Below are 24,037 nucleotides of genomic sequence, written 5' to 3'. Positions count from 1 at the left end.
GCAGAGCTGGCACAGACTAAAACAGCAATATGCAAATTAATATGTTAATAAAAAATTATATCCCATAAGATGTTAAACATAGGCTGTGGTGGATACTTGATTCCTTCTTATACTAGATAAAACCAGTGGTTATTCACTCATGCAGGTTGCCAAGCATTGCTATTTATATGGTAAGAGAAGATAATTTAATGTTTAAAGAGCAAGTGACTGAGGTTTATACCTTTAGTGCTAACGCAAAAGATCAATGACAAAATGATCATGGGCCAAATTCACAGTGTGACAAACTGCCATCCATTTGGGTACAGACCACTGCTCAGGATCTTACGTACTGTCTATCTGAAATATAGAAATACATCTAAGTGATGTATTTCCTTAATCTGGGGAATTTATATAATCCTTTCAGTGCTATGTAATGATCACAGTAAGTTAAAGGAGAGTAAGCAAAATGTGATCAAATAAAATATATTACAGAAATCAATTAAGTGCCTTAAAAACATTGTTTATATGCTATAATAGTTAACAACTTAGTCAAATGGTCAAATCTCCATTTTGTAGGCATTGCTATACATTTAAAGAAAGATGAATTTCTTTTTATACCATGAACGTTCTCAAAAAGGTTAGTTGGATTAACTGAACACATTTGTTCAAGGTATCAAATAGGCTGCAATCTGTAGTACAACGCAAAGATGATGGAGAAATAATACCAAATCATTTCTCCCCAAATACTGAATGATTCTACCTTGATATTAACTCAAAAGAAAACAGGGGGAAAAACGGCTTCAGTTCCTATACATAACAAGGTGTTTATCACATTTATGCTTATTCAGAAAAAGAAGACATATTTTTCATTCACTTATAGAAACAGTTCATAGTTTACTTTGGATAGTATGCCTGGTCTATTTATAACAGCTGCTCCATTTTATGGACTGAGCAAACTCTGGGGACCATATATTTAAAAAAAAAAAAAATGTGGGGTATAAAGTGGGAACTGACCAACTGAGTAGAGTGGAGTGCAGTGAATCACAATCAAATGAAAGGTAAACAGTGAAAGCCATAGAAATAACAGATATAAGGAACAAGAAGGTTTCTGTACCGTTACCTGAAGTCTGGCCAAAATGCTTGCCTTCTTGGAGTTTGACGAATAGCTTCGTGAACATGAAACGCTACAGAAACGCTTTGTTTTGGAGTAAAAAGCATCTCGCACACCAACCATCCCACACATTTCGCAGGTAGCTAATGAAGAAAACAAAAACACTGGTGTCATGGTCATAAAATAAAACTGTTTTTTTTAATCTCACAGTTTTAATAACTTATTACCTATAGGTTTTATTTTTTATTTTTTTTAAATTTTATTTATTTATTTGACAGAGAGAGATCACAAGTAGGCAGAGAGGCAGGCAGCGAGGAGGAAGCAGGCTCCCTGCTGAGCAGAGAGCCCGACGCGGGGCTTGATCCCAAGACCCTGGAATCATGACCTGAGCCTAAGGCAGAGGCTTTAACCCACCGAGCCACCCAGGTGCCCCTAAAGGTTTTATTTTAAACATGAGACATACAATGTCTTCTGTTACACAAACGATGGACAAGCCTCCACAAAAGTTAGAGAAAAGACTGGTATGATGCCATGGCTACGGCTCCAGAAAGTCTTGACCGTAGCGCAAGGTCCGAACCCACAAACAAAGATAAAGCAGATTCCACTTACATGTCCTTAGTGCTCACCATGTGCCAGGCATTTTCATAGACACTAAGAGCGCTAGCCTTTTGAGAGGATTATAAACAAAACATAAGAAGAAGTGCAATGCGCCGTTTAACATGAAGCATGACCTTGAAAGAGGTAAGTCTCGGGAAAATGCTAAGGGTAACACACAGATTTTTTCACGTTGTGTTCAGAGGACAAGAAGGAAAGGACAGGCTCAAAGCTTGAGGGAGATCCTTGATTATTCCCTCTGATAAGAGGAAAACAAGACTGCTTCCTAACGTGCCTCTTTTGTACATTTGCACACTGGACAACAATCTGAAAGGCAGAATTAGAAGAAGGGTCACAAGAACCGAAGTTCAAAACAGGTAAACAGATATGAACTGGGGAGTGGGACTGCTAGGTCAGGACAGTTCTAGTTTCAGTTTTTCGGAGGAACTGCCCGACTGTGTTTTGTAATGGCTATATACAACTTTACATTCCCATCAGCAGTGTGTAAGTGTTTCCTTTTTTCCACATCCTCACCAGCATTTGTTATCTCTTATCATTTTGGTAATAGCCATCCCAACAGGTGTAAGGTGGCATCTCATTGTGGTTTTGATCGTTATTTTCCTGATAATTAGTGATGTTGAGCCTGTTTCATGTACCTGTAGGCCATCTGTATGTCTTCTTAGGAAAAATGTCTATTCAGGCCCTTGTCCATTTTTCATTTGAATTTTTGTTTGTTTTTTGCTACTAAGTTGTAGGAGTTATCAGATATGATTTGCAAATATTTTTTCCCATTCTGTAAGATGCCTTTTCAATTTACTGTTTCCATTATTGGGTAGAACTCCTTAGTTTGATGTGGTCCTTTTTTTTTAAATTAAGATTTAAAAAAAAAATTAATTTGACAGAGATCACAAGTAGGCAGAGAGGCAGGCAGAGAGAGAGAGAGAGAGAGAAGGAAGCAGGCTCCCTGCTGAGCAGAGAGCCCGATGAGGCAGAGGCTTTAGCCCACTGAGCCACCCAGCTGCCCCGTCCCATTTGTTTTTGCTTTTGTGTCTAAACCAAGAAATCACCAGTGTTTTGACCAGTGTCAAAAAGCTTTCCCCTATTTTCTTGTGTTTTAGTTTTAGGTCTTAACGTTAAAGTCTAATCCATTTCAAGTTAATTTCTGTTGAGTGGTGCAAGGATCCAGTTTCATTCCTTAGCATGTGCATATCCAGTTTTCCCAACACCTTTGATTAAAGAGATTGTCCTCGCCCTATTCTATATTCTTGTTGCCCTTGTCAATAATTAGTTGATTGATAATCAGTATTTCAATCAGATATCTGCATTCCCGTGTTCACCGCAGCACAAGTCACAAAAGCCAAGATAATGAAAACATTTACATGTACTCTGATAGATGAATGGAGATATAAAATGTGGTGTGTACACACACACACACACACACACACACACACAAAATACTATTCACTCACAAAAAAAGAAGAAAATCCTACCATTTATGACAACAGGGTTAAACCTGGAGGGCATATGGTAAATGAAATAGTGTATGGGATTATTTACATGTGGAATCCTTAAAAAAAAAAAAAAAAGGCCGATTTCATAGAAATAGAAAATAGAATGGTGACTGCCAGCCGCTGGGGGGTTGGTGACATGTAGGTCAAAGGGTACAAAGTTTCAATTATAAGAACAGTAAATTGTGAAGATCTAACATACAGCATGGTAAGTGTAGTTAATAATACTGTACTGCGGGGATGCCTTGGTGGCTCATTTGGTTGAGTGTCTGCCTTTGGCTCAGGTGATAATCCCAGGGTCCTGGGATCCAGTCCCACATCTGGCTCCTTGCTCAGCAAGGAACCTGCTTCTCTCTCTGCCTGCTGCTCACCCTTGCTTGTACACGCTCTCTCTGGCAAATAAAAAAAAAAATCTTAAAAAAAAAGAGTAATACTGTATTGCAAACTGGAAAGTTGCTGGGAGTAGATATCGTGTTCTTTTCCACTACCCTACACACAGAAGGAGAAGTAACTATATGAAGCGATGGATAGGTTACTTACCTTGATCTTGGTAATCATTCCACAACATCTATGTATGTGTATGTGTAAATACGAAATCATCACGTTTTACATGTTAAATACGTACAACCATATTTGTCATTTATTCCTCAAAAGAGGGGGGGAAAAGAACAAACCCAGAAAGTAACACAGCAAACAAATGCCTGAGTGGGTTTAAATCTCTACCCAGTTAAACTGGAGGGACCTGTAGTTCCACCAGTAATTAAAAATCTCTTGCGAAATCATGAAAGATAGATAAGGTACCACAGGATTAGAGATGAAGAAAGGATGTTTAAAAGGGGAAAAAAGGAATGGTTCTCTGTTGAAAAAATTAAACAACAGATAATTAAAAAGGTCTGTGGCCATCTAGGTAAAGTAGTTGTGATCTCAAGGGACAGTGAATCTTTGTCAAGAATTCTACATATACAATCATGATTCCCAGGACGAGTCTGTAAGCGCCACCAAGGAAGGGACTATTCTATATTGTTTCTCTCTGCATCTCTAGTATTTAAAATAGACCTGGACACATACAAAGTCTCAATAAGCCTATTTCCTTTTGTGATACTAGTACTGGACTGGTAAAACTAAACCATGGCCAAGAGTATAGAGTTGACCCTTGAACAACATGGGTTTGAACTGCGTGGGTCCATCTCTATTTGGATTTTTTTCAATAAATAAGATATGGTACTGTAAATGTATCTTCTCCTTCTTATGACTGACCTAAAAATCTTTTCTCTAGCTTACTTTATTGTAGGAATACATTAATGTAAAAAACATACAAAACATGTTAGTGGACTGTTAAAGTTACTTACTGATAAGTAAGGCTTCTGGTCAACAGTAGGCTATTAGTAATTAAGTTTTTGGGGAGTCAAAGGTTACACATATATTTGACTGTGTGAGGGATCGGCACTCCTAACCCATGTTGTTCGAGGGTCAACTTATGTATTAATAGCAGGTTTTTTTTTTTTTTTTAAGAGTTAACACATTTAGGGGCGCCTGGGTGGCTCGGTCAGTTAAGCGTCTGCCTTTGGCTTAGGTCATGATCCCAGGGTCTTAGGATGGAGCCTTGAGTTGAGCTTCCTGCTCAGTGGGAAGCCTGCTTCACCTTCTCCCTCTCCCTGCTGCTCTGCCTACTTGTGCTATCTCTGTCAACAAAACAAAACAAAACCCAACTTAAAAAGAGAGGAAAAGAGTTAACACTCTGATAAAATCTCATGCAGCTTTGTCAATAGTGACTGAGAAATTTAAGGTGAAGTAGAAGACATCCAGGTAGGTTTTAACTGACCACATGACCATACCTAGTTGGTCCTGATAAATGACAGGAAGTTCTTTTTTTTTTTTTTAAAGATTTTATTTTTAAGTAATCTCTATACCCAATGTGGGATGTGAACCCACAACCCCAAGATCAGAGGTTGCATGCTCTACTGACTAAGGCAGCCAGGCAACCCCAATTTTTAAAAAGCTTTATTTATTTATTTTTTAGTAATCTCTACGCTCAACATGAAGCTCAAACTCATGGCGGCCCTGATATCAAGAGTCACATGCTTTTCCAAGTGAGTTGGCCAGGTGCCCCATGATGGGAAATTTTTTGATACGGCCTACATCTCTGTATCAGGCCCTGTGCTGTTCAACTTTTTAATCGAAAGACTAGAATATGACCTACAGGGCATTATCATCAAATCTGCAAATGGCACAAAACTAAAATGTCATACAATAGAACCTTCAATATTAAATGACAGAATCAGAAATAAAAAAAATTTTTTTAAGATTTTATTTATTTATTTGACAGAGAGAGATCACAAGCAGGCAGAGAGGCAGGCAGACAGAGGGAGAGGAGAAAGCAGGCTCCCTGCCAAGCAGAGAGCCCGATGCGGCACTTGATCCCAGGACCCTGAGATCATGACCTGAGCCGAAGGCAGAGGCTTAACCCACTGAGCCACCCAGGCGCCCCAGAAATAAAAAATTTCTAAAAAGACCAAAATTTAGTAAGAAACTGGTCATGTATGTATTTATTTATTTAGGGGTGGTGGAGGGGAGAGGATGAGAGAATCTTAAGCAGGCTTGACTCTGAGCTGGATCTCATGACCTGAGCAGAAATCAAGAGTTGGATGCTTAACTGACTGAGCCACCCGGGTGCTCCCAGAATAATTTAAAGTCTTAAGCCTTGGATTTAAAATATCAACTTCAGGGGCACGTGCATGGTTCAGCTGGTTAAGCAGCTGCCTTCGACTCAGTTCACAATCCCAGGGTCCTGAGATTTAACCCAGTGGCAGGCCCCCAGCTCAGTGGGGCATCTGCTTCTCCCTTTTCCCCTGACTTGGGCGTGCATGCGTGCTCTCTCTCTCTCTCAAATAAATAAATAAAATCTTAAAAAAAAAAAAAATCAACTGTAGCTGGAAAGGGGCTGGAACTTGGCAGGTCTCAAAAGGAAAGCCCCCAGAAGCTTTTCTGTTTCCAAACCCAGAGCCTGTCCTTTGGGGACTGAGGAAGTGCCCAATTCTTACCAGATATTCTGCCACACTCAGAGAGAGGTCTCCGAGGACCAGCACAGTGTGCAGCTCAACCAGTATCCAAAGGGGAAACCTCTGCAGACATACCTATGACAGTTATTCAAGCTCTGATCACTGCTACTCTGCTTCCCTTTATCAAGAGAGCCATTAAGAGAAATGTGAAACTGATTTCACTAATCAGGCCCATCTACAGCCCCAACCTAGGAGTAAGTTGGAAATCATTCCTGGGTCCTCTTCAGGCCCTGAATCATTTCTCAATTTTAAAATCAGAATGGGCGGCACCTGGGTGGCTCAGTGGGTTAAGGCCTCCGCCTTCGGCTCGGGTCATGATCCTGGGGTCTTGGGATTGAGCCCCGTGTCAGGCTCTCTGCTCAGTGGGGAGCCTGCGTCCTCCTCTCTCTGCCTGCCTCTCTGCCTACTTGTGATCTCTGTCAAATAAATAAATAAAATCTTTAAAAATAAAATAAAATAAAATGAGAATGGTATCATGGCGGACTCACTTCAGAATCTAAGTGGTATCAAACAAGGCTGGATCCTATTCCCATTCAATGTTCTCAGGCATCCCCGGTGTATGTAGCCCCAGACGGGGCTTCTGGGGATACTTCCTCTCACCCCAGCCTTCAGGCCACTCTGCCTAGCAGGTAACCACATCCCAACTGTACAGACAGAAAAACAGGCTCAGTGGGTTAGAACCCTGCCCAAGGCCAAAAATTTAACTCCAAATCTGCTTAATCTACCTTCTTTCCCCTGTGCCCGAGTCTTTGTGATGTCCTTGGAGATGACCTTGTCTGGCTCCCAAGTGAAGTGGGAGTGTGTCCCTCAGCTTTTGCCAATAGGAAGCCTTTTTGCTGACAGCAAGTATCAGAAGCCTGTGGGAGGCCCTCAGTGAGCACTGACTGATTTAAAAATATGTTTTCAGGCACTGCAGGACACAAAATGGTTGTATTTCCAGGTCTTTCATCTCTCAGTGATGTTTCTTGTGGTCGGTCGCCTATGTATCTGCCATAATTGAATGGCCCAGCATTATTCCTTCAAAGTCCTACCTCCCAACCTTTGCTAGTACAGTTCCCTCCTTTCACAGGCTTCTCCCACACCTTCTACCTTTGTCCTTCAAAGCTGGCTCAAAGGCTGCCTACCCTGTGAAGCCTTCTCTGGTTGGACCCAGTGAAGATTCAGCATGCTTTTCATGCTCCCATAGCCTTTGCTTGTGCCTTTCCTAAAAGTATATTCAAATTAGCCTCATACCATTTATTAAAAAACAGAAAGCTGGGATCCCTGGCTGGCTCAGTTGTTGGAGCATGTGACTCTTGATCTTGGGGTTCTAAATTCAAGCCCCATGCTGGGTGGAGAGATTACTTCAAAATCTTAAAAAAAAAAGGTTAACTGCAAATACATGAAACTGGTTTAATTGGTTTACTGGTCAAGTTGTAGAAAAGATTGAAGAGTTTCAGCTATATGCAAAATCAGTGTTACTTTAAAAAAAAACAAGAGCAGGGGCACCTGGGTGGCTCAGTGGGTTGAAGCCTCTGCCTTTGGCTCAGGTCATGGTCTCAGGGTCCTGGGATCGAGTCCCGCATCGGGCTCTCTGCTTGGCAGGGAACCTGCTTCCTCCTTTCTCTCTGTGTGCCTCTCTGCCTACTTGTGATCTCTCTCTCTCTGTCAAATAAATAAATAAAATCTTAAAAAAAAAAAAAAAAAAGCTAGAGCAATTCTGGGGCATGAGTGGAAACACAGTCCTGAGAAAGGAAGATGAAGGTGGAACTACCTTCTGTCCTAATTACATAGGTGACCAAACATTTGCTTGAGGTGCTTTCTAGGGTAGCGGACTTTCAATCCTAAAAAGAGGACGGTCTCGGGAAAGGCAGGACAGGCTGTCACCCCATTACCACTAATTCAAAGTATGCCTAGAAGATCGTGAGCAGGACATACCGATGAATTAAAATACACTGTAATATTATGAGAAATCACTGAAGCAACTAGAGTTACTCAGAGTGTTCCAGTGTGAGGGGAGACCACTATAACAAGGATTAGAATCATTCTGTGTAGCTCTAAAAGGCAAAATTAAGACCCAACAACAAAATCCAGAACATGGATAATTTTGGTGCAATATAAAGGATATTCTGGTAATTACAGATACATTATCACTAGAAGTGTTAACAGAAAACATCCCATTAGGAATTTCTGTAAAGGAGAGAGACTTTACCCTGCAAGCGTCTGTTATCTCTACAAGCCTGTGATACTATACACTTTCAGTTAAACGGGGATTTACTATCCGATGACTGAATTCATGTCCACATTATATTTCTCAATAGCCTTTTGTTTTTATTTTGTTCTCCTTGCCTTCCACGAGAATACGGCAGGTAGGCAAGATAAAGAGTTCAAACCGAAATCTAGGATCTCATCTACAACTGTAAGCTTCAGACTGTGTTTCTTTTTCCCTTGAAAGATTCTAAGGAAGGGAAATGACAGAAGAAATGAAACTAGAACATAATCTCCATCATGAAGCTGAGTAACAGCGGAAGGCTGGAAATACTCACCCATGCCAGATTTACCATCTGGGTACGTGTACACTTGTCCATTGTTTTTGATAATTGGGAGGTTCGAAGGTAAAGGAGCAACTTCTTCTTCACTCTCCTCAGAGCTGGAGCTGCTACTCGTGTCCTCACTGCAGCTATCATAACCGTCAAACATCCCGAATGAGTCTCTCCTTTTCCTTTCAGAGCGTGAAGAATGTTCGGTCTTGAAAGTAGAAGAAATCAATGATCCATGACACAGAACGAATACGCTCCCCCCCCCCATTAACTTAGTTCAAATTGTGGTAAGTGGTATCTGAAAAATGAAGCTCCAGCCCCCAGAAATGATCATTTTATTTTGTAATGAAACGCTTGTTTCAAAACAGAGGCTTCCCTTTCTATAAGGTGCAACTTCATTAGCTACCATGTTAGCGAACAAGAACGTCAATGGTGACAGCAAGAACACTGAGCAGGATCAGATCACCCTGTAATTGAAGCTTTGCCATAAACTAGGTGGGTCACTTCTCTATAAAAAAGAGTAGGTTAGGGGCGCCTGGGTGGCTCAGTGGGTTAAGTGGGTTAAGCCTCTGCCTTAGGCTCGGGTTGTGATCTCAGGGTCCTGGGATCAAGCCCCGCATCGGGCTCTCTGCTCGGCGGGGAGCCTGCTTCCCCCTCTCTTTGCCTGCCCCTCTGCCTACTTGTGATCTCTCTCTCTCTCTCTCTGTCAAATAAATAAATAAATAAAAATCTTAAAAAAAAAAATAAAAAGAGTAGGTTAGACGGTTTGTCTTTTTTTCTTTAATTGTGGTGAAATACACATAATAAACAGATAAATGATTTCTCAATTTGCCTTTCAGCTCTGAAACTGTAGATATCTACAATACAATGATACACCGCAAAACTTTGAGATTAGTGAGAAGAAAGTAGAAAGAAAACAGGAAAATAAAGAGAAACAAAATCTTCAGGAAACAATCTATAAGGAAATAGGAGCAACACAGGGAACAAAAGAAAACTAAAAAAAAAATGACATAAACATACACAGTGAGTTACAACTAGAGGGCAAAGTATCAACCAAACAATCTTTAGAGTTTGGCACCTATCCTTATTCTTTTGCTTGACTTAGTATTTTTTTGGTACCATTTTACACTTTTTGCTCAATTTCTTTTCTGGCTGGTTTAACTTCCTACCATGACCAATAACAAAGCTGAAATCTGTTATTCAAAGCCTAACAAAAGTAAAACCAAGCAAATGCATCTCTTAGTTTGAGAGACTGAGCTACTGAGCAATTATGGGAAACCGATTTTCACATGTATCAGGTGTAAATATGAAAGGTATGGGAAACTGATTTTCCCATGTATCAGGTGTAACTATGAAAGTGACACAATCAGTTTCTTAATCCACACGATGGAAATATTTTATACCCAAATGAATACTTTCTTTTAAGAAGGCCCCTTCTTCTTATAGTATCCTTCTTTTAGAACTCTCTTTTAGATCCAGTTTTAAGAAGAAAACTGTATGGTATGTGGCTACTTTGTAATTCCATTTCCCTCAATAGTTTTCCCTAGCTTGACTACCTAACAGAATAATTTGCAGGTATTTAAAAAAAAATCAAATGTATTTTCAAAGAATCAAAATCTGCTACCACCAGATTTCAAGAGTAAGATTCTGAGGGCAATGCCAAAAGAAAGTCTAGCAACATTTTGAACTGATAAGGTGGTAAGGAATGGGACAGTCCTTGTTAGAGTGAGGGGTGGTGCTAACAGCACAGAATTCAGATAGCCCTAGGTTTGGGTTGTGGCTCTGCCATTCACTGGCTGTGAACTTAGCTGTGAAACAAGTTATGAGCTTCTTTCCCTATTCACTCAACATTCAACAACTGTTTATCAAGCATTTATGTGTCTCACAGTGGCAGAAGCTAAAGACAGAGTAGTATAATAAAGCAGACAAGACAGGCTTTTCACACAGGTTACCAGTCTACTGGCAGGGGGGAATCCAAGCAAGGCCGCGTGAAGTCAGAGTCCAATTGAGGCAGGAGTGGTCAGCTAAGATTCAGGGGTGAGGAAAGGCCCTGGTGAGATAAGACCCTGATGCCAAAATAGGCAGTCAATTGAATATTTGGTGCTGGGATATTCTAGGCAAAGCAAAGAATAAGAACAAGGCTGGAACATATGTGGCACACTGAAAGGCCGGTGTGGCTGGTGCCGTGTGAGAGGTCTACGAGATGGGGCTGCAGGAGGATACAGAGGCCACATCATGGGAACCGTTGAAGGCCAGGGCAAAGAAGTGATACATTCTTTTTTCCTGAGGGGAATGGAAAGACATTATGAAATATTTATCACAGGGTCTGAAATGCACACTTAATAAACACTGGCTAGAATTTTAAGTTCTAGTAGATTCATACAGCCCACATCCATGCAGAGATCATCTTTTATACCCATACTTGTCATATAAGGTTGTCCACTTTACAGCCACCTGGGTTAGCAGCTAAAGCGTATTTACTGATCCCTAAATGTCAGTGCAGAGTATCTTATTCGGACTCTACTTGCCAGCGAATATAACCTTGCAGTTTCAGGGGGTCAACAATGATAAACATCTCGGTTTCAACATTACAGGATGTTAACGTTAAAAAAAAAAAGTATTATGGTCAAATACATTTGGAAAATTTTCCTTATTTCATGGCCTATTTATTTATTAAAAGATTATTTATTTATTTATTTGACAGAGATCACAAGTAGGCAGAGAGGCAGGCAGAGGGGGAGGGGGAAGCAGGCCCCCACCGAGCAGAAAGCCCAATGTGGGGCTCGATCCCAGGACCCTGGGACCATGACCTGAACTGAAGGCAGAGGCTTAACCCACTGAGCCACCCAGGTGCCACACCCTTAAGGCCTCTTTAAACCTTTAATATGCTTATGAACATTATGATAATTTAAGAGGGATATAGAATATGCAGTCTTTTCCGAAGTTCCAGCACACAAAGAAAATGATCAGCTGTACAATGCAAGGGTTATAAGCCCCTGAATGTACCTAGTCTGAGGCCTCTGACTATATCCCAAGCATTGCAGGGATGAATTAACTAGACAAATCCAGGACACACTAGGTGGAGAGCTACATTCTACTTGGGAAGTGGTGTTCCTTCAGTATTTTTTTTTCTTAGATTAGGAAAGAATACTAATGAACTATACATATGAGCTATAATCAACTTACTCTATGTTAAACTTACCATTTACTGCAAGGGAACTTAATTGGAAATCCCCGAGTGAGACCAAAGTCCTTAAGGGGGCTGCGACTTCAATGAAACGGTAAGCAGGAAAAATAAAATCTGACTACATGCAAAAGAGGACCTACAAGTGAGCCTTTTCTGCCCATATTCTGGGTGGAGAGGCTACTCTGGGATTTTATAATCACAGACCTGCTCTCCTGTACCTCTGAGGATATAACTTACACTACCCTAGATGGTCAGGGAATCCCCAGCTCAAGACATTAAAGTAGTTTCAGGCCACTAGTGCCCCATGAAACCCAGCAAAAGCATCCTAAATCATTTCAAGAAATAATCACCTCCAATTCAGGCCTTTCAGCATTCCCACAGATTTGACCAAGTATGAATACACAATCAAGAATCAAACATATAATAAGCAATCCATCACAAGTGTCAGTAGAAATAGATTAGGAATCCCAAATAGGCATGGAAATTGCTAGACAGAGTATAAAAGAACTATTCAAGAACTTTTTTTTTTTTTTTAAGGATTTATTTACTTGACACAGAGAGAAAGAGAGAGGAGGAAAGAGAGAGAGGGAGAAGAGGCTCACAGCTGAGCAGAGAGCCCAATGTGGGGGTTGATCCCAGGACCCTGGGATTATGACCTGAGCCGAAGGCAGATGCTTAACTGACTGAGCCACCCAGGGGCCCCAAAAACTGTTTAAGAAGAAATAAAAAGGGGCACTTGGGTGGCTTAGTCTGTTAAGTGACTGACTCTTGATTTTGGCTCAGGTCACAATCTCATGGTCGTGGGATGAGACCTGCATTGGATTTCTCATTCAGCAGGGAGTCTGCTTGAGAGTCTCTTTCCTATCCCTCTGTGCCCCCCCGCCCCCCCACCCGACACATGTGTGTGCATGCTCTCTTCTCTCTCTGAAATAGATAAACCTCGGGCGCCTGGGTGGCTCAGTTGGTTGAGCAACTGCCTTAGGCTCAGGTCATGATCCTGGACTTTCAGGATCGAGTCCCGAACCTGGCTCCCTGCTCGGCAGGGAGTCTGCTTCTCCCTCTGATCCGCTCCCCTCTCACGATCTCTCATTCTCTCAATCAAATAAAAATCTTTGGGGCACCTGGGTGACTCACTAGGTTAAAGCCTCTGCCTTTGGCTCGGGTCATGATCTCATGGTCCTGGGATCGAGCGCCAAGTCAGGCTCTCTGCTCGGTGGGGAGCCTGCTTCCCCCTCTCTCTTTGCCTGCTTCTCTGCCTACTTGTGATCTCTCTCTCTCTGTGTCAAATAAGTAAATAAAATCTTTAAAAAAAAATAAAAATCTTAAAAAAAAGAAAGAAATCTGAAAAAAGTAAATTATTAAAAAATGAACAAAAGAATAAAAAGTCATCAGGCAGACCCGAAAAGAATTAAATATAACTTCTGTGAATGAAAAATATAACTGCTGTAATGAAAAAAAACACCCCCCACCAAAACACCTCAATGGATAGATCAAACATGGCTAAAAAAGAAATAGGGAAATGGAAGATTAAGAAAACAACCAAAACACAGCAAAGAAAAATAGAAATACAGAAAAGAGGTTAAAAGGGCATAAAATGTAAAGATCTAATAAATAATATGAATTCTCAGAGGAGAGAATATGGAGATGCTGAATGAAAGACTGGCTGAGAATTCTGCAAAAACACTGAAAACAAATTAAACACGAGAAAAAGAAAAACACATTTAAACAGATCATAGCACCAGTGCAAAGCACTCAAGATTTAAAAAGGGACCAATCACCACAGTGATTCTTATTCCTTAGAAAGTCCAACCTCAGGCTCATTCAGTACGATCAGCAGCTTAGTGACAGTTAGGCAAGGATCACGAATCATTTAAGAGAAGCCTCTGAGGAGCGCCTGGGTGGCTCAGTGGGTTCAAGCCTCTGCCTTAAGCTCGGGTCATGATCCCAGGATCCTGGGATCGAGCCCCACATTGGGCTCTCTGCTCAGCAGGGAGCCTGCTTCCCCCTCTCTCTGCCTGCCTCTCTGCCTACTTGTGATCTCTCTCTGTCAAATAAATAAATAAAATCTTAAAAAAAAAGAGAGAGAGAGAGAGAAAGAGAAGCCTCTGAGGGACGCCTGCGTGGCTCAGTTGGTTGGGCATCTGCCTTCGGCTCTGGTCATGATCCTGGGTCCTGGGATCAAGCCCCAAATTGGGCTCTCTGCTCAGCGGGAAGCCTGCTTCTCCCTCTCCCTCTGGCCCTGCTCGTGGGCTCTCTCGCTCACTTTCTCAAATGAATAAATAAAATCTTAAAACAAAATAAAACAAAGGCCTCTGAGAGTGTGAAAGACCAAAACAAATCTTCAGGAAAAAACAACCTATAAGGAAACAGAAGCAATATAAGGAGCAAAAGACAAAACAAAACCTTCAAAAACAAAATTAATGGGGCACCTGAGTAGCTCCATTGGTTAAACATCTGCCTTTGGCTCAGGTCATCATGATCCTGAGGTCCTGGGAAAGAGCCCTCCATCAGGCTCCTTCTCCATGGGTAGTCTGCTTCTCTCTCTGCCCCTCCCCCCTGCTCATGCACGCACGCTCTCATAAATTAAAAAAAACTTTAAGAAAAAAATGAAATTCTTCAGGCATGTAAGAATAGGACACCATCAGTGAACAAAATCTTGAAATATAAAAACAGAAGGGGCAAGATAACCTCTACATTTTTTTTTTAAGATTTTATTTATTTATTTGACAGACAGAGATCACAAGTAGGCAGAAAGAGAGAGGAGGAAGGAGGCTCCCTGCTGAGCAGAGAGCCCGATGTGGGGTTCGATCCCAGGACCCTGGGATCATGACCTGATCTGAAGGCAGAGGCTTTAACCCACTGAGCCACCCAGGCGCCCCGATAACCTTTATGTTGTACACCTGAAACCAGTGTTAACATTCTGTCAACCACATCCAATTAAAAAAATTAAGGAAAAAAAAGAGAAAAGGTAATTTGGTGGAAAAAAAGTCTTTTCAACAAAAGGTGCTGGATTGAATAGATTATGAAATTAAAAAAACAAAAAGAAAACCCAATTCTGATCTGTATTTCACGTCATCTACAAAAATTAACTCAAAATGGATCACCGACCTAAAAGAACTGAAACTATAAAACTTCTAGAAAAAAAAATAGGAGAGAATCTTCATGACCTTAGGTAGGCATAAAATTTTTAGATATGACATCAGAAGTATGATACATAAATGAAAAATGTTGACAATTTGGACTTTATCAAAATTAAAAACTGGTCCTTGAAATATACTATTAAAGGAGAGTAAGACAAGACACAGACTGGAGAATAGTTATTTGCAAATCACGTGTGTGATAAAGGACTGGTATCTAGGATATACAAAGAACTACCCAAACTCAACAACTGAAACAGTCCAATTAAAAAAACAGGTACAACACCACAACAAACTATTCACAGATATATGGATGGTAAACAAGGTCAGGAAAAGATGCTCAAGAGCACTGGTCATGAGGAAAATGCAAATTAAAACCATGAGACACTCTCATACATCCATTAGATTGCCCCAAATTAAAAAGAAAAACAAAAACAAAAACACCAACCCTCTATGGTCTATGCAGCAAACATAACTCTCAAACACTGCAGATGGGAAGGTAAAATAGTACAAAAGTATTTTGTAAAAGAGGCAGTTTGTTGAAATGTTAAATATATGCCACCTATCGCCCATTCCGTTCCTATTTACCTATAATAAATGAAAAGATACATCCACAGACATGTGTCTCTGTTTGTACACACATACATGAACGGTCGTACTAGCTCAAAATTGGAAACAACCCAAATATCAACAGGCGAATGAGTAAACAAATTATGGCATATCCACATAGTGATTCCATATTGCTGCTCAGCAATAAAAAGGAATGAGTTGATACACATGACATGGTAAGTCTCAAAATAATTACACTGAGTGAAAAACCAGACAAGAGCACATGCTGTATGACTCCATTTATACAAAACTTCAGAAAATGCAAACTATTTTTGCATTTCCTTCATTTTTACTTAATGTTCTATTTCTTTTCCAAGCCTCAAATTACATTTAGTTGTCATGTCCCCTAAAGCTCCTCTTGGCTGTGACAATTTCCCAGGTTTTCCTTTCCTGGTTTTTGATGACCTTGACAGTTTTGAGGAGTCCCTGGTCAGGTATTTTGTTCAATGATCCTCTCCTGAGATTTGTCTCAGGATCAGGCCAGGGTGGTTTTTTGGAAAAAAGATCAGCGGTACTGAGAAGTACCCTTTTCATCAAGTCATATAAGGAAACCTACTACTAACATGACTTACCCCTGTTGGTATTGACCTTGATCACCTCTACCTGAAGCAGTGTTTTTCAGGTTTTTTTGTTACAAAATTACTCCTAAACCCTCTACACACTATACCTTCCGGAAGCGACTTTGTGAAGTCCACACTTGTGAAGTAGGGAGTTAGGCTCCCTCTCCTTGACAGCTGGGCATCCACACAAATAATTTGGAGTTCTTCCACACAGATTTCCTCCTTTCAGGTTTATGTGAGGTTTTCTCTCATGCTGTACGTCTCCAGTTGACACGGTCTCTCAGGGTAGCAAAGTCAGATGATGGGATTTCCACCTGCGTCTTATCAGGGACGAGAAGTCTGAAGACCTGGTCTAGATGTGGTCTGGTTTTCCACTGTAGCCCTACTATTTTCCCTCTTTTAATAAGCAATCTCTGGGGAGATACTTAAAGTCTGTATGAATACTGTTCATCCAAATTTCACTCCAGATTTAGCATCCAAAGAGGATCTTGCCCAATCTGTAACTAGGATATGCCAGCCTCAGAATTTCTTCCATATTCTCAGTTGGCATTCTTCTGTAGGGAAGATCCTTCTTTTTTCTCTTACTATGGGTATTCACTCATGGATTCCTACTTTTCAGTGGCTTATAATTCATTATAGTCCTTAGTTTTCTGGAACTCCAACTGTTCCAGATTTAGCCAATGGGAGCCCATCCAGCTGAGTCATGTCATTCTGACAAGCCTGTATCATTATTTGAGCAACTCCTTACCTTCTGGCATAACAAGATATTCCAGGTTTATCTGACACTCATTTTCCTGTCCCAGCCCTAGAATCAACCATTTTTTCAGAAAGCCCCAGCTTCTTTTAGTGGGGGCTATCAGAAATAAAGATGTGGGTACTCCATGTGCTCAGTGCTATTGAAGTCTCTGTCTCTGGGTCCTTCAGTAGATGGAACTGGAATATATACATACATGTATGCTATCTCAGGAAATCATGAGTTCACACCTTTAACTCCAATTCCAATCCATCCTTTAGGGCTTTCCCTTATCTGCCCACATCTGTATTTGGAGCTCTCTTCTTCCACAGTGAAAACCCTGGCTTCTACCCAAAATACATGTACTCATTTGCTCAATCCTTCCATACATTTTAGTAGTTGCAGGATTACACCCATACTGCTGCAAAAAACAAACTTATGAGTCCGGAATTTCTTTGTAGTCCCATCTCCTTAAATTAAAGGTCAGAGTACTGAGTTTAAGAGTTGCTTGGATTGTTTATTTCTCCTTCCTTCACTGTGGTTATGTTATTGACTTGAAATAAACTGAGTTTGGTTTTTAGTCTTCCCTGCCATACTTACTGAATTAATTTCATTTCTGGGGCCTATCTAAAACACTGTTCTGCTTCCAAATATAAAGAACTATAAAAAGCTGCAACTTGGAAAAAATCCCCTGCCTCACCATCCACCTTTGCAGGCAGGTAACTAACTTTATTGCTTTCTGCTTCACCCTTCTTTTATGTGTATATTTTGAAAAGGTAAATAGGTGTACTTATTTTCTTATTCTTCTTTCTTACAGAAAAGGCCACACACTAAATTTCTCTGTCCTTTGCTTTTAGTAATTCAGAAATATAACCTAGAAATCATTCCATTTCAGTGCACAGACATCTTCTCTCCATTCTTTTTTCAGCGGTACAGTACTCTGTTGTGTATGTGTTTACTCAATCAATCTCCTTTGGACAGACAAAACATCAGTGTTTTGCCATTACAAGCATTGCCTCAATGAACAAACTTACGCATTTATGTATACATATACATTTAAAACTGCCTGAGGTATACTCTCAAAGAGTATATTCTTTGGGTAGAAGAGTGAATGCGCATATAATTTAGTTAGGTATTACCAAATTTTCCTCCATAGACATTTTACCATTTTGCATTTGCATAAGCAACAGTGAGATTATTTCTGCCAATATAACAGATGAAAAATGGTATGTTAGTGTAGTTTTTTTTTTTTTTTTAACTTTCTACTTGGAAAGAACTTCAAACTTCTAGGGAAGTTGGATAATAGTACAATGAAATCCTGTGTACTCCACTGAGATTTTCCAATTATTAACATTTTGCCTCATTTGTTTTATTCTTCTCTCTAAATACATAGACATTTTGCTAAGCCGTTTGAGAGTAAGTTGCATGATTAATATCTATTTGTCCACCCCAAATTCAGTACGTGTTTTCTAAAAATAAAATTGTTCTCTCCTAACTACCACAGAGTTAACAGTTTCAGGAAATTTAACATTAATGTGATACTTTCCCCCAATTTACCATCCATAGTCCAATGGACCCAATAATGTCCTTATATAGCCTTTTCCCATTCCATCCAGGATCCCATGTCCTATTTGTGTCCTTACCTTCCTTTAATCTGGAAGATTACTTCTGAATAATGCAGGCTCTCTCTCCACCTTCCTAATAGAATGTTTCTCATTTGATGCTCCTCCTGTTTCCGCATTAGATCAAGTTATATCCCCATAATGCTACATAAGTGAGATAACCTTCTCAGAACATTACATCCAGAGGCATAAGATGCCCATCCGGCCCTCTCCGCTGGTGTTAATTTTAATCATTATTTCAAGGCTTATCCAGTTTTCCACTGTACACTTACTATATTTCTCCTTACAACTAATAAGCAATATTGCAGACGTATTTTAAAATGTGCAAATATTGTTTCTCATTGAAATCTCACTCCACCCCACCCCTAAAGTTAGCATTCAGTAACTCCTGCCAAACCAAACATTACTATGATGGCTACAAAATAATTTTGTAATTCTAGTACTCTTTTACCAGTCAGCACAAAATTCTTCCATAATTCTCATTATATTTAGCTACCTATCTACCTTTATTATCAGTATGAACTCACACCTCTTTTTCACCCCAATGGTTTATAATCCATCACTGTCCTCAATTGTTCTGGAGCTCAAATCATCCCATATTCAGCTACTTGGATTCCCTCAAACTGGCTCCTACATCCCTGTGACAAGCTCCCATCATTACCTATTAAGTGTTGACTTACTTTCTGGCTTATCAAGATATTCCAGGATCATTTTCTATCTACATTGTTCAACCATTTCTCCAAGGAGCTCTCATTCTTTTCAGTGAGGAATGGTATTAAAAACCAACATGTGCTCAGTATTGTTTTACACAGAGTCATTTTTTATCTTCTTTTGTATGTTGATGCGATGCGTGTTCTTTTGCTCTTTTTCCTTTAGGGTTTTTAGTCTCTTACATTTTTTTTTTCAAAGTTCTGTGTATTTAGGAACTTTGTAATATATAGCAAGTTTTGATTCTGCTTATAAACTTGTCATAAAATTAAAATTTTAAACGTAGTAGAATTTATCAGTATTTCTTTACTGTAACTTGATTTTTTTTTTTTAAAGATTTTTTTTAATTTTTTTTATTTATTTGACAGAGAGAGAAAGATTACAAGTAGGCAGAGAGGCAGGCAGAGAGAGAGAGGGGGAAGCAGGCTCCCTGCCGAGCAGAGAGCCCGATGCGGGGCTTGATCCCAGGACCCTGGGATCACGACCTGAACCGAAAGCAGAGGCTTTAACCCACTGAGCCATCCAGGCGCCCCTATTGTAACTTGATTTTGACTCATCAAAAACTTTTCCTTATAACCACTGTATAGAAAAACCACTGTATAGAAAAAAGTTCACCCATATTTTGCTATCTGTACTTTTTTTTTTTTAAAGATTTTATTTATTTATTTGACAGACAAGAGATCACAAGTAGGCAGAGAGGCAGGCAGAGAGAGAGGAGAAAGCAGGCTCTCCACGGAGCAGAAAGCCTGATGCAGGGCTCGATCCCAGGACCCTGGGATCATGACCTGAGCTGAAGGCAGAGGCTTTAACCCACTGAGCCACCCCGGCGCCCCTATCTGTACATTTTTTTAATATGTAGACCTCTGATCCACTTGGAGTTTATTCTTATGCATGGTGTGAAGAACTGACCTACGTCATCTTTTCCTAAGTAGCTGTCTAATGTTGCCATCTTATTAAAATGTCGCTTTTGGGGGCGCCTGGGTGGCTCAGTGGGTTAAAACCTCTGCCTTCGGCTCAGGTCATGATCCTCAGGGTCCTGGGACTGAGCCCCGCATCGCATTGGGCTTTCTGCTCAGCAGGGAGCCTGCTTCCCCTTCTTTCTCTGCCTGCCTCTCTGCCTACTTGTGATCTCTGTCTGTCAAAATAAATAAATAAATAAAAGTCCCTTTTGTTTTAGTGATTTGAAATACCACTTCAATAAAGCATTAGGTTTCCATATGTAGCTGTGTCCGTATCTGGACTTAACAGTGTTTTACTGATCTACTCAAGTGCCAATATCTTGCTTTTCAAATTATAGAGGGGTTCCTAATATGTTTCGATATTTGGTAGGGCTATACTCCACTCAGAGATCTCCCCCCTTAATGTTTTGATATTCTTGCATGTTTATTTTTCCAAATGAACTCCAGCATTAATTAGTTTAGTTCTACACCAAAAATCGTTGATATTATTAGGATCTCATTAAATTTCTTAACTCAGGAAGAAAGTGACGTCATGAGGTTCAGAGGTCTTAACCAAAAACAAGGAATGTTTCCCCAATTGTATACTGTGTCTTTAAGAAATGTTTTATAGTTTGCTTTATGTAGATTTTCATTGTTAAAACCAAAGTCTTAGGAATTTAAATATCTACTTTTTTTTGCTTTATAAAAGCAATTTTCTCTCATTATATTGTGTAACTGGTTACTGAATACATGAAGACTTATTTTATAACCTTCAATCTTGCTAAATTACTTTGAAATAGTTTTGTCATTGATTTTTCTGGGGCTTTCCAGATGAACTACCATGCCATCTGCAAAGAAACTTTTATTTCTTTTCCCATTACTATGCCTACAATTGTTTTCTCTTTCTTAGCTGCACTTTTTCATATCTGTAGTACAATGTTATATACCAGAGACAATGCACATCCTTATTTTGTTTCTGATTTTAGTGCTTATCTTAAGATGCTGGCCTTAGGATTTAGGCAATTGTATGCATGTATGTGCATGTGTATTTATGAAAATCATGCTAAGGATCTATTCATTCCTGTTTTCTTAAAGGAATAGGTGCTGAATTTTGCCACAGACTTTTTCAGCATCTATAAAGAGAACAATTTTTCTCCTTAGATCCATTAATATGGTGAATTGTATCAAGTATTCCAAATACTGAATCATCCTTATATTCCTACTATAAACCTCACTTCATCATGATATATTTTTTTGATATAGTATTAAAGGTTGCATAATATTTAGGGTTTTGCATTGATATATTCATTAACATCTCTAATTTTCATTTCTTGCACCATCTTTAACAGGTTTAGAAATTGCTATTACTCTTGCTTCATAAAAATTGGGAAGTCTGTAAAAAAGAAAACTGGGGGCACCTGGGTGGCTCAGTGGTTTAAAGCCTCTGCCTTCAGCTCAGGTCATGATCTCAGGGTTCTGGGATGGAGCCTCGCATCAGGCTCTCTGTTCAGCAGGGAGCCTGCTTCCCCTCCTCCTCTCTCTGCCTGCCTCTCTGCCTACTTGTGATCTCTGTTTGTCAAATAAATAAATAAAAATCTTAAAAAAAAAAGAAAATTGAAAGTTTTTCTGCATTTTCTATGTTGTGAAGTAATTGATGTAGCATTTGGAATGTATGGTCTCTAAAGGTTTTACAGAATTCCTTTGTGAAATCACATAGGTTTGGTGTTTTGTGGGCTAACTCCTTGATAAATGTTTCTTCCATAAGTTGAAAATAATTTTAAAAAATTTTTTTGATTTTTTGAGAGGGAGAGTGAGCATGTGTACACAGAGGGTGGGGGAAGGGTGCGAGGCAGAGAGAGAATTTTAGGCAGGATCCATGCCCAGCATGGATCCCAAAGTGGGTCCTGAACTCACGACCCTGAGATCAAGACCTGAGCTAAGATCAAGAGCTGGACACTTAACTGAGTCACCCTGGCGTTCCAAGTTTTTAAAAAATTTCTAATGAGGTTTTCTTAAACTCTATTTTCCTAAGAATCCATTTCATCTAAGTTTTCAAATTTATTTGCCTAAGTATGTAAAATGGTTGCGTATGATTTTCTCAATTTCTTCTGTATCAAGTTCTTTTTCCTTTGTCATTTATTTTGTATATTTTGTGCTTTCTCCTCCTCCTTGATTAGCCAGTAGCTTACTGATTTTGTGAATTTCCCCCTAAAGGTCCAGGACTGATTCATCAATTTGGTCTACAGTTTTTCTCTTAACTCATAAATTTCTACTTTTATCTTTAGTTTTATGTGTTGTTGTTGTTGGTTTTTTTTTTGTTTGTTTACTTTGTTGTTCTTTTTTCATTTCTGAGTTGGGATTTATTAATATTATTATTATTACTTTTACTGTGATAAAGTAACCAGATTAGGTCCAAGATGGAGTTGTTCAGGCTAAGCCATCTCAGCAAACCAAGATTTAGTACCGAAGTTTCTATATTCCTCTCTCCCTGAAAAGGCAGGCTTTGGTAAATTATCAGTGAGTACTCGCTCAGCATACAGTGCCTGACCTAGGTCCAAGACTTCCCTTTGCTCCATAAGAAAAGCAACCCAGCTTTAACCAATTAGCAAATGCCCAGTGTACTTCCTTGTTCCCACTCACCTGGGTCTATAAAAATATCTGCTAGATTGGATGATGCACAACTTCTTAATGACTGAATAAAGCCAGTGAGATTTTAAAAACTTACATGAATTTTATTCTTTAATAAACATTTAGGACTATGAATTTTCCTCTGCTCATTGTCTTCAATGTATTCCACAGATTCTTACATGTAGTATTCTCATTATTGTAATTTTTTAGGAACTCTGCAATCTGTTTATATTCCCCCTTTACCCAAGAGTTTTTTTTTTTTTAAATGAAGCATCATTTTGAATGTGTGTTGAGATGGAGAAATTATCTGTCACTCCGAAAAGTACCCTCATGTCCTTTCCCATCCTCCTCCTCCCCCAGAAGTTCTAGTACTATGGGTTAATTTTGCATATATTTATTTAAATGGAATAAAAGGCTACAGACATTTATATATCTAATTTCACTCATACAGCATAGTATTTTTGAGATTTATCTATATTATCATATGTATGAATGGTTCATTGCTTTTTACTGTTAATATTGCACTTTTTTAAAAACGAAGATTTTATTTCAGAGAGAGTATGTGTGCACACAAGCAGGGGGAATGGCAGACAGAACGAGAAGCAGAGCAAAGAGCTGAGCAAGGAGCCCGATGTCCCAGGATCCTGACCTCATGACCTGAGCCAAAGCAGACACTTAACCAACTGAGCCACCCAGGTGTCCTGCTAATAATGCACTTCAGCAATATATTTGTTTATTCATTCTCCATCCGTATTTGAGTACTTTGAATAAAGCCACTATGAACATTGTTGTACAAGGCTGGAAATTCTTGTTCAAGGGGGAAATGCCCTTTTGCTTTTTGTTTTCTTCTATGGGACCTACTGATGTTTCCTTAACTATGAAAAGATTTTTGTGAATATTTTGTGTTTAAGAGAGAGTATATTGTATTTAGGATGCTATGATAGATAGACCTGAAGATGTGTCTCATTATGTTTAGATCTTTTATATCTCTACTTTCTGTCTACTGTACCTATCTTGTGGTGAGCGGGTCAGTGTCCAATTTTTAGTGCTTCTTTTTATTACTGGCATTTCTTTTTGCTTTTGTCAAGATTATTGCTGTCCCTTGGTGCATATGTATTTGTAAGTGTTAATATCTTTGTTGTAAG

General features: G+C 39.5%; 1 protein-coding gene across 4 annotated transcripts in view; it reads right to left on the bottom strand.

The window, feature by feature from the left end:
- The window catches only part of MBTD1 (mbt domain containing 1), a 67,104-nt gene that overhangs the window by 32,827 nt on the left and 10,240 nt on the right, over nt 1–24,037 (bottom strand). For 2 of the 4 annotated variants that reach the window (XM_080826252.1, XM_080826251.1), the window contains exons 3-4: nt 8,777–8,978; nt 1,100–1,233 (exon numbers count right to left, since the gene is read on the bottom strand). In XM_080826252.1, coding sequence (XP_080682378.1) covers nt 1,100–1,233; nt 8,777–8,930 — 288 coding nt within the window. In that variant the 5' untranslated portion in view covers nt 8,931–8,978. Of the gene's footprint in view, nt 1–1,093; nt 1,234–8,776; nt 8,979–24,037 lie in introns of all 4 variants that reach the window. The other 2 variants (XM_080826249.1, XM_080826250.1) reach the window with 1 other exon arrangement.

Source organism: Martes martes (genome assembly GCF_963455335.1).
Source record: "Martes martes genome assembly, chromosome: 16".
In the NCBI taxonomy this organism is placed as follows: domain Eukaryota; kingdom Metazoa; phylum Chordata; class Mammalia; order Carnivora; family Mustelidae; genus Martes; species Martes martes.
Note: the sequence above shows the minus strand (reverse complement) of the source record. Positions and strands in the feature narration are given on the sequence as shown.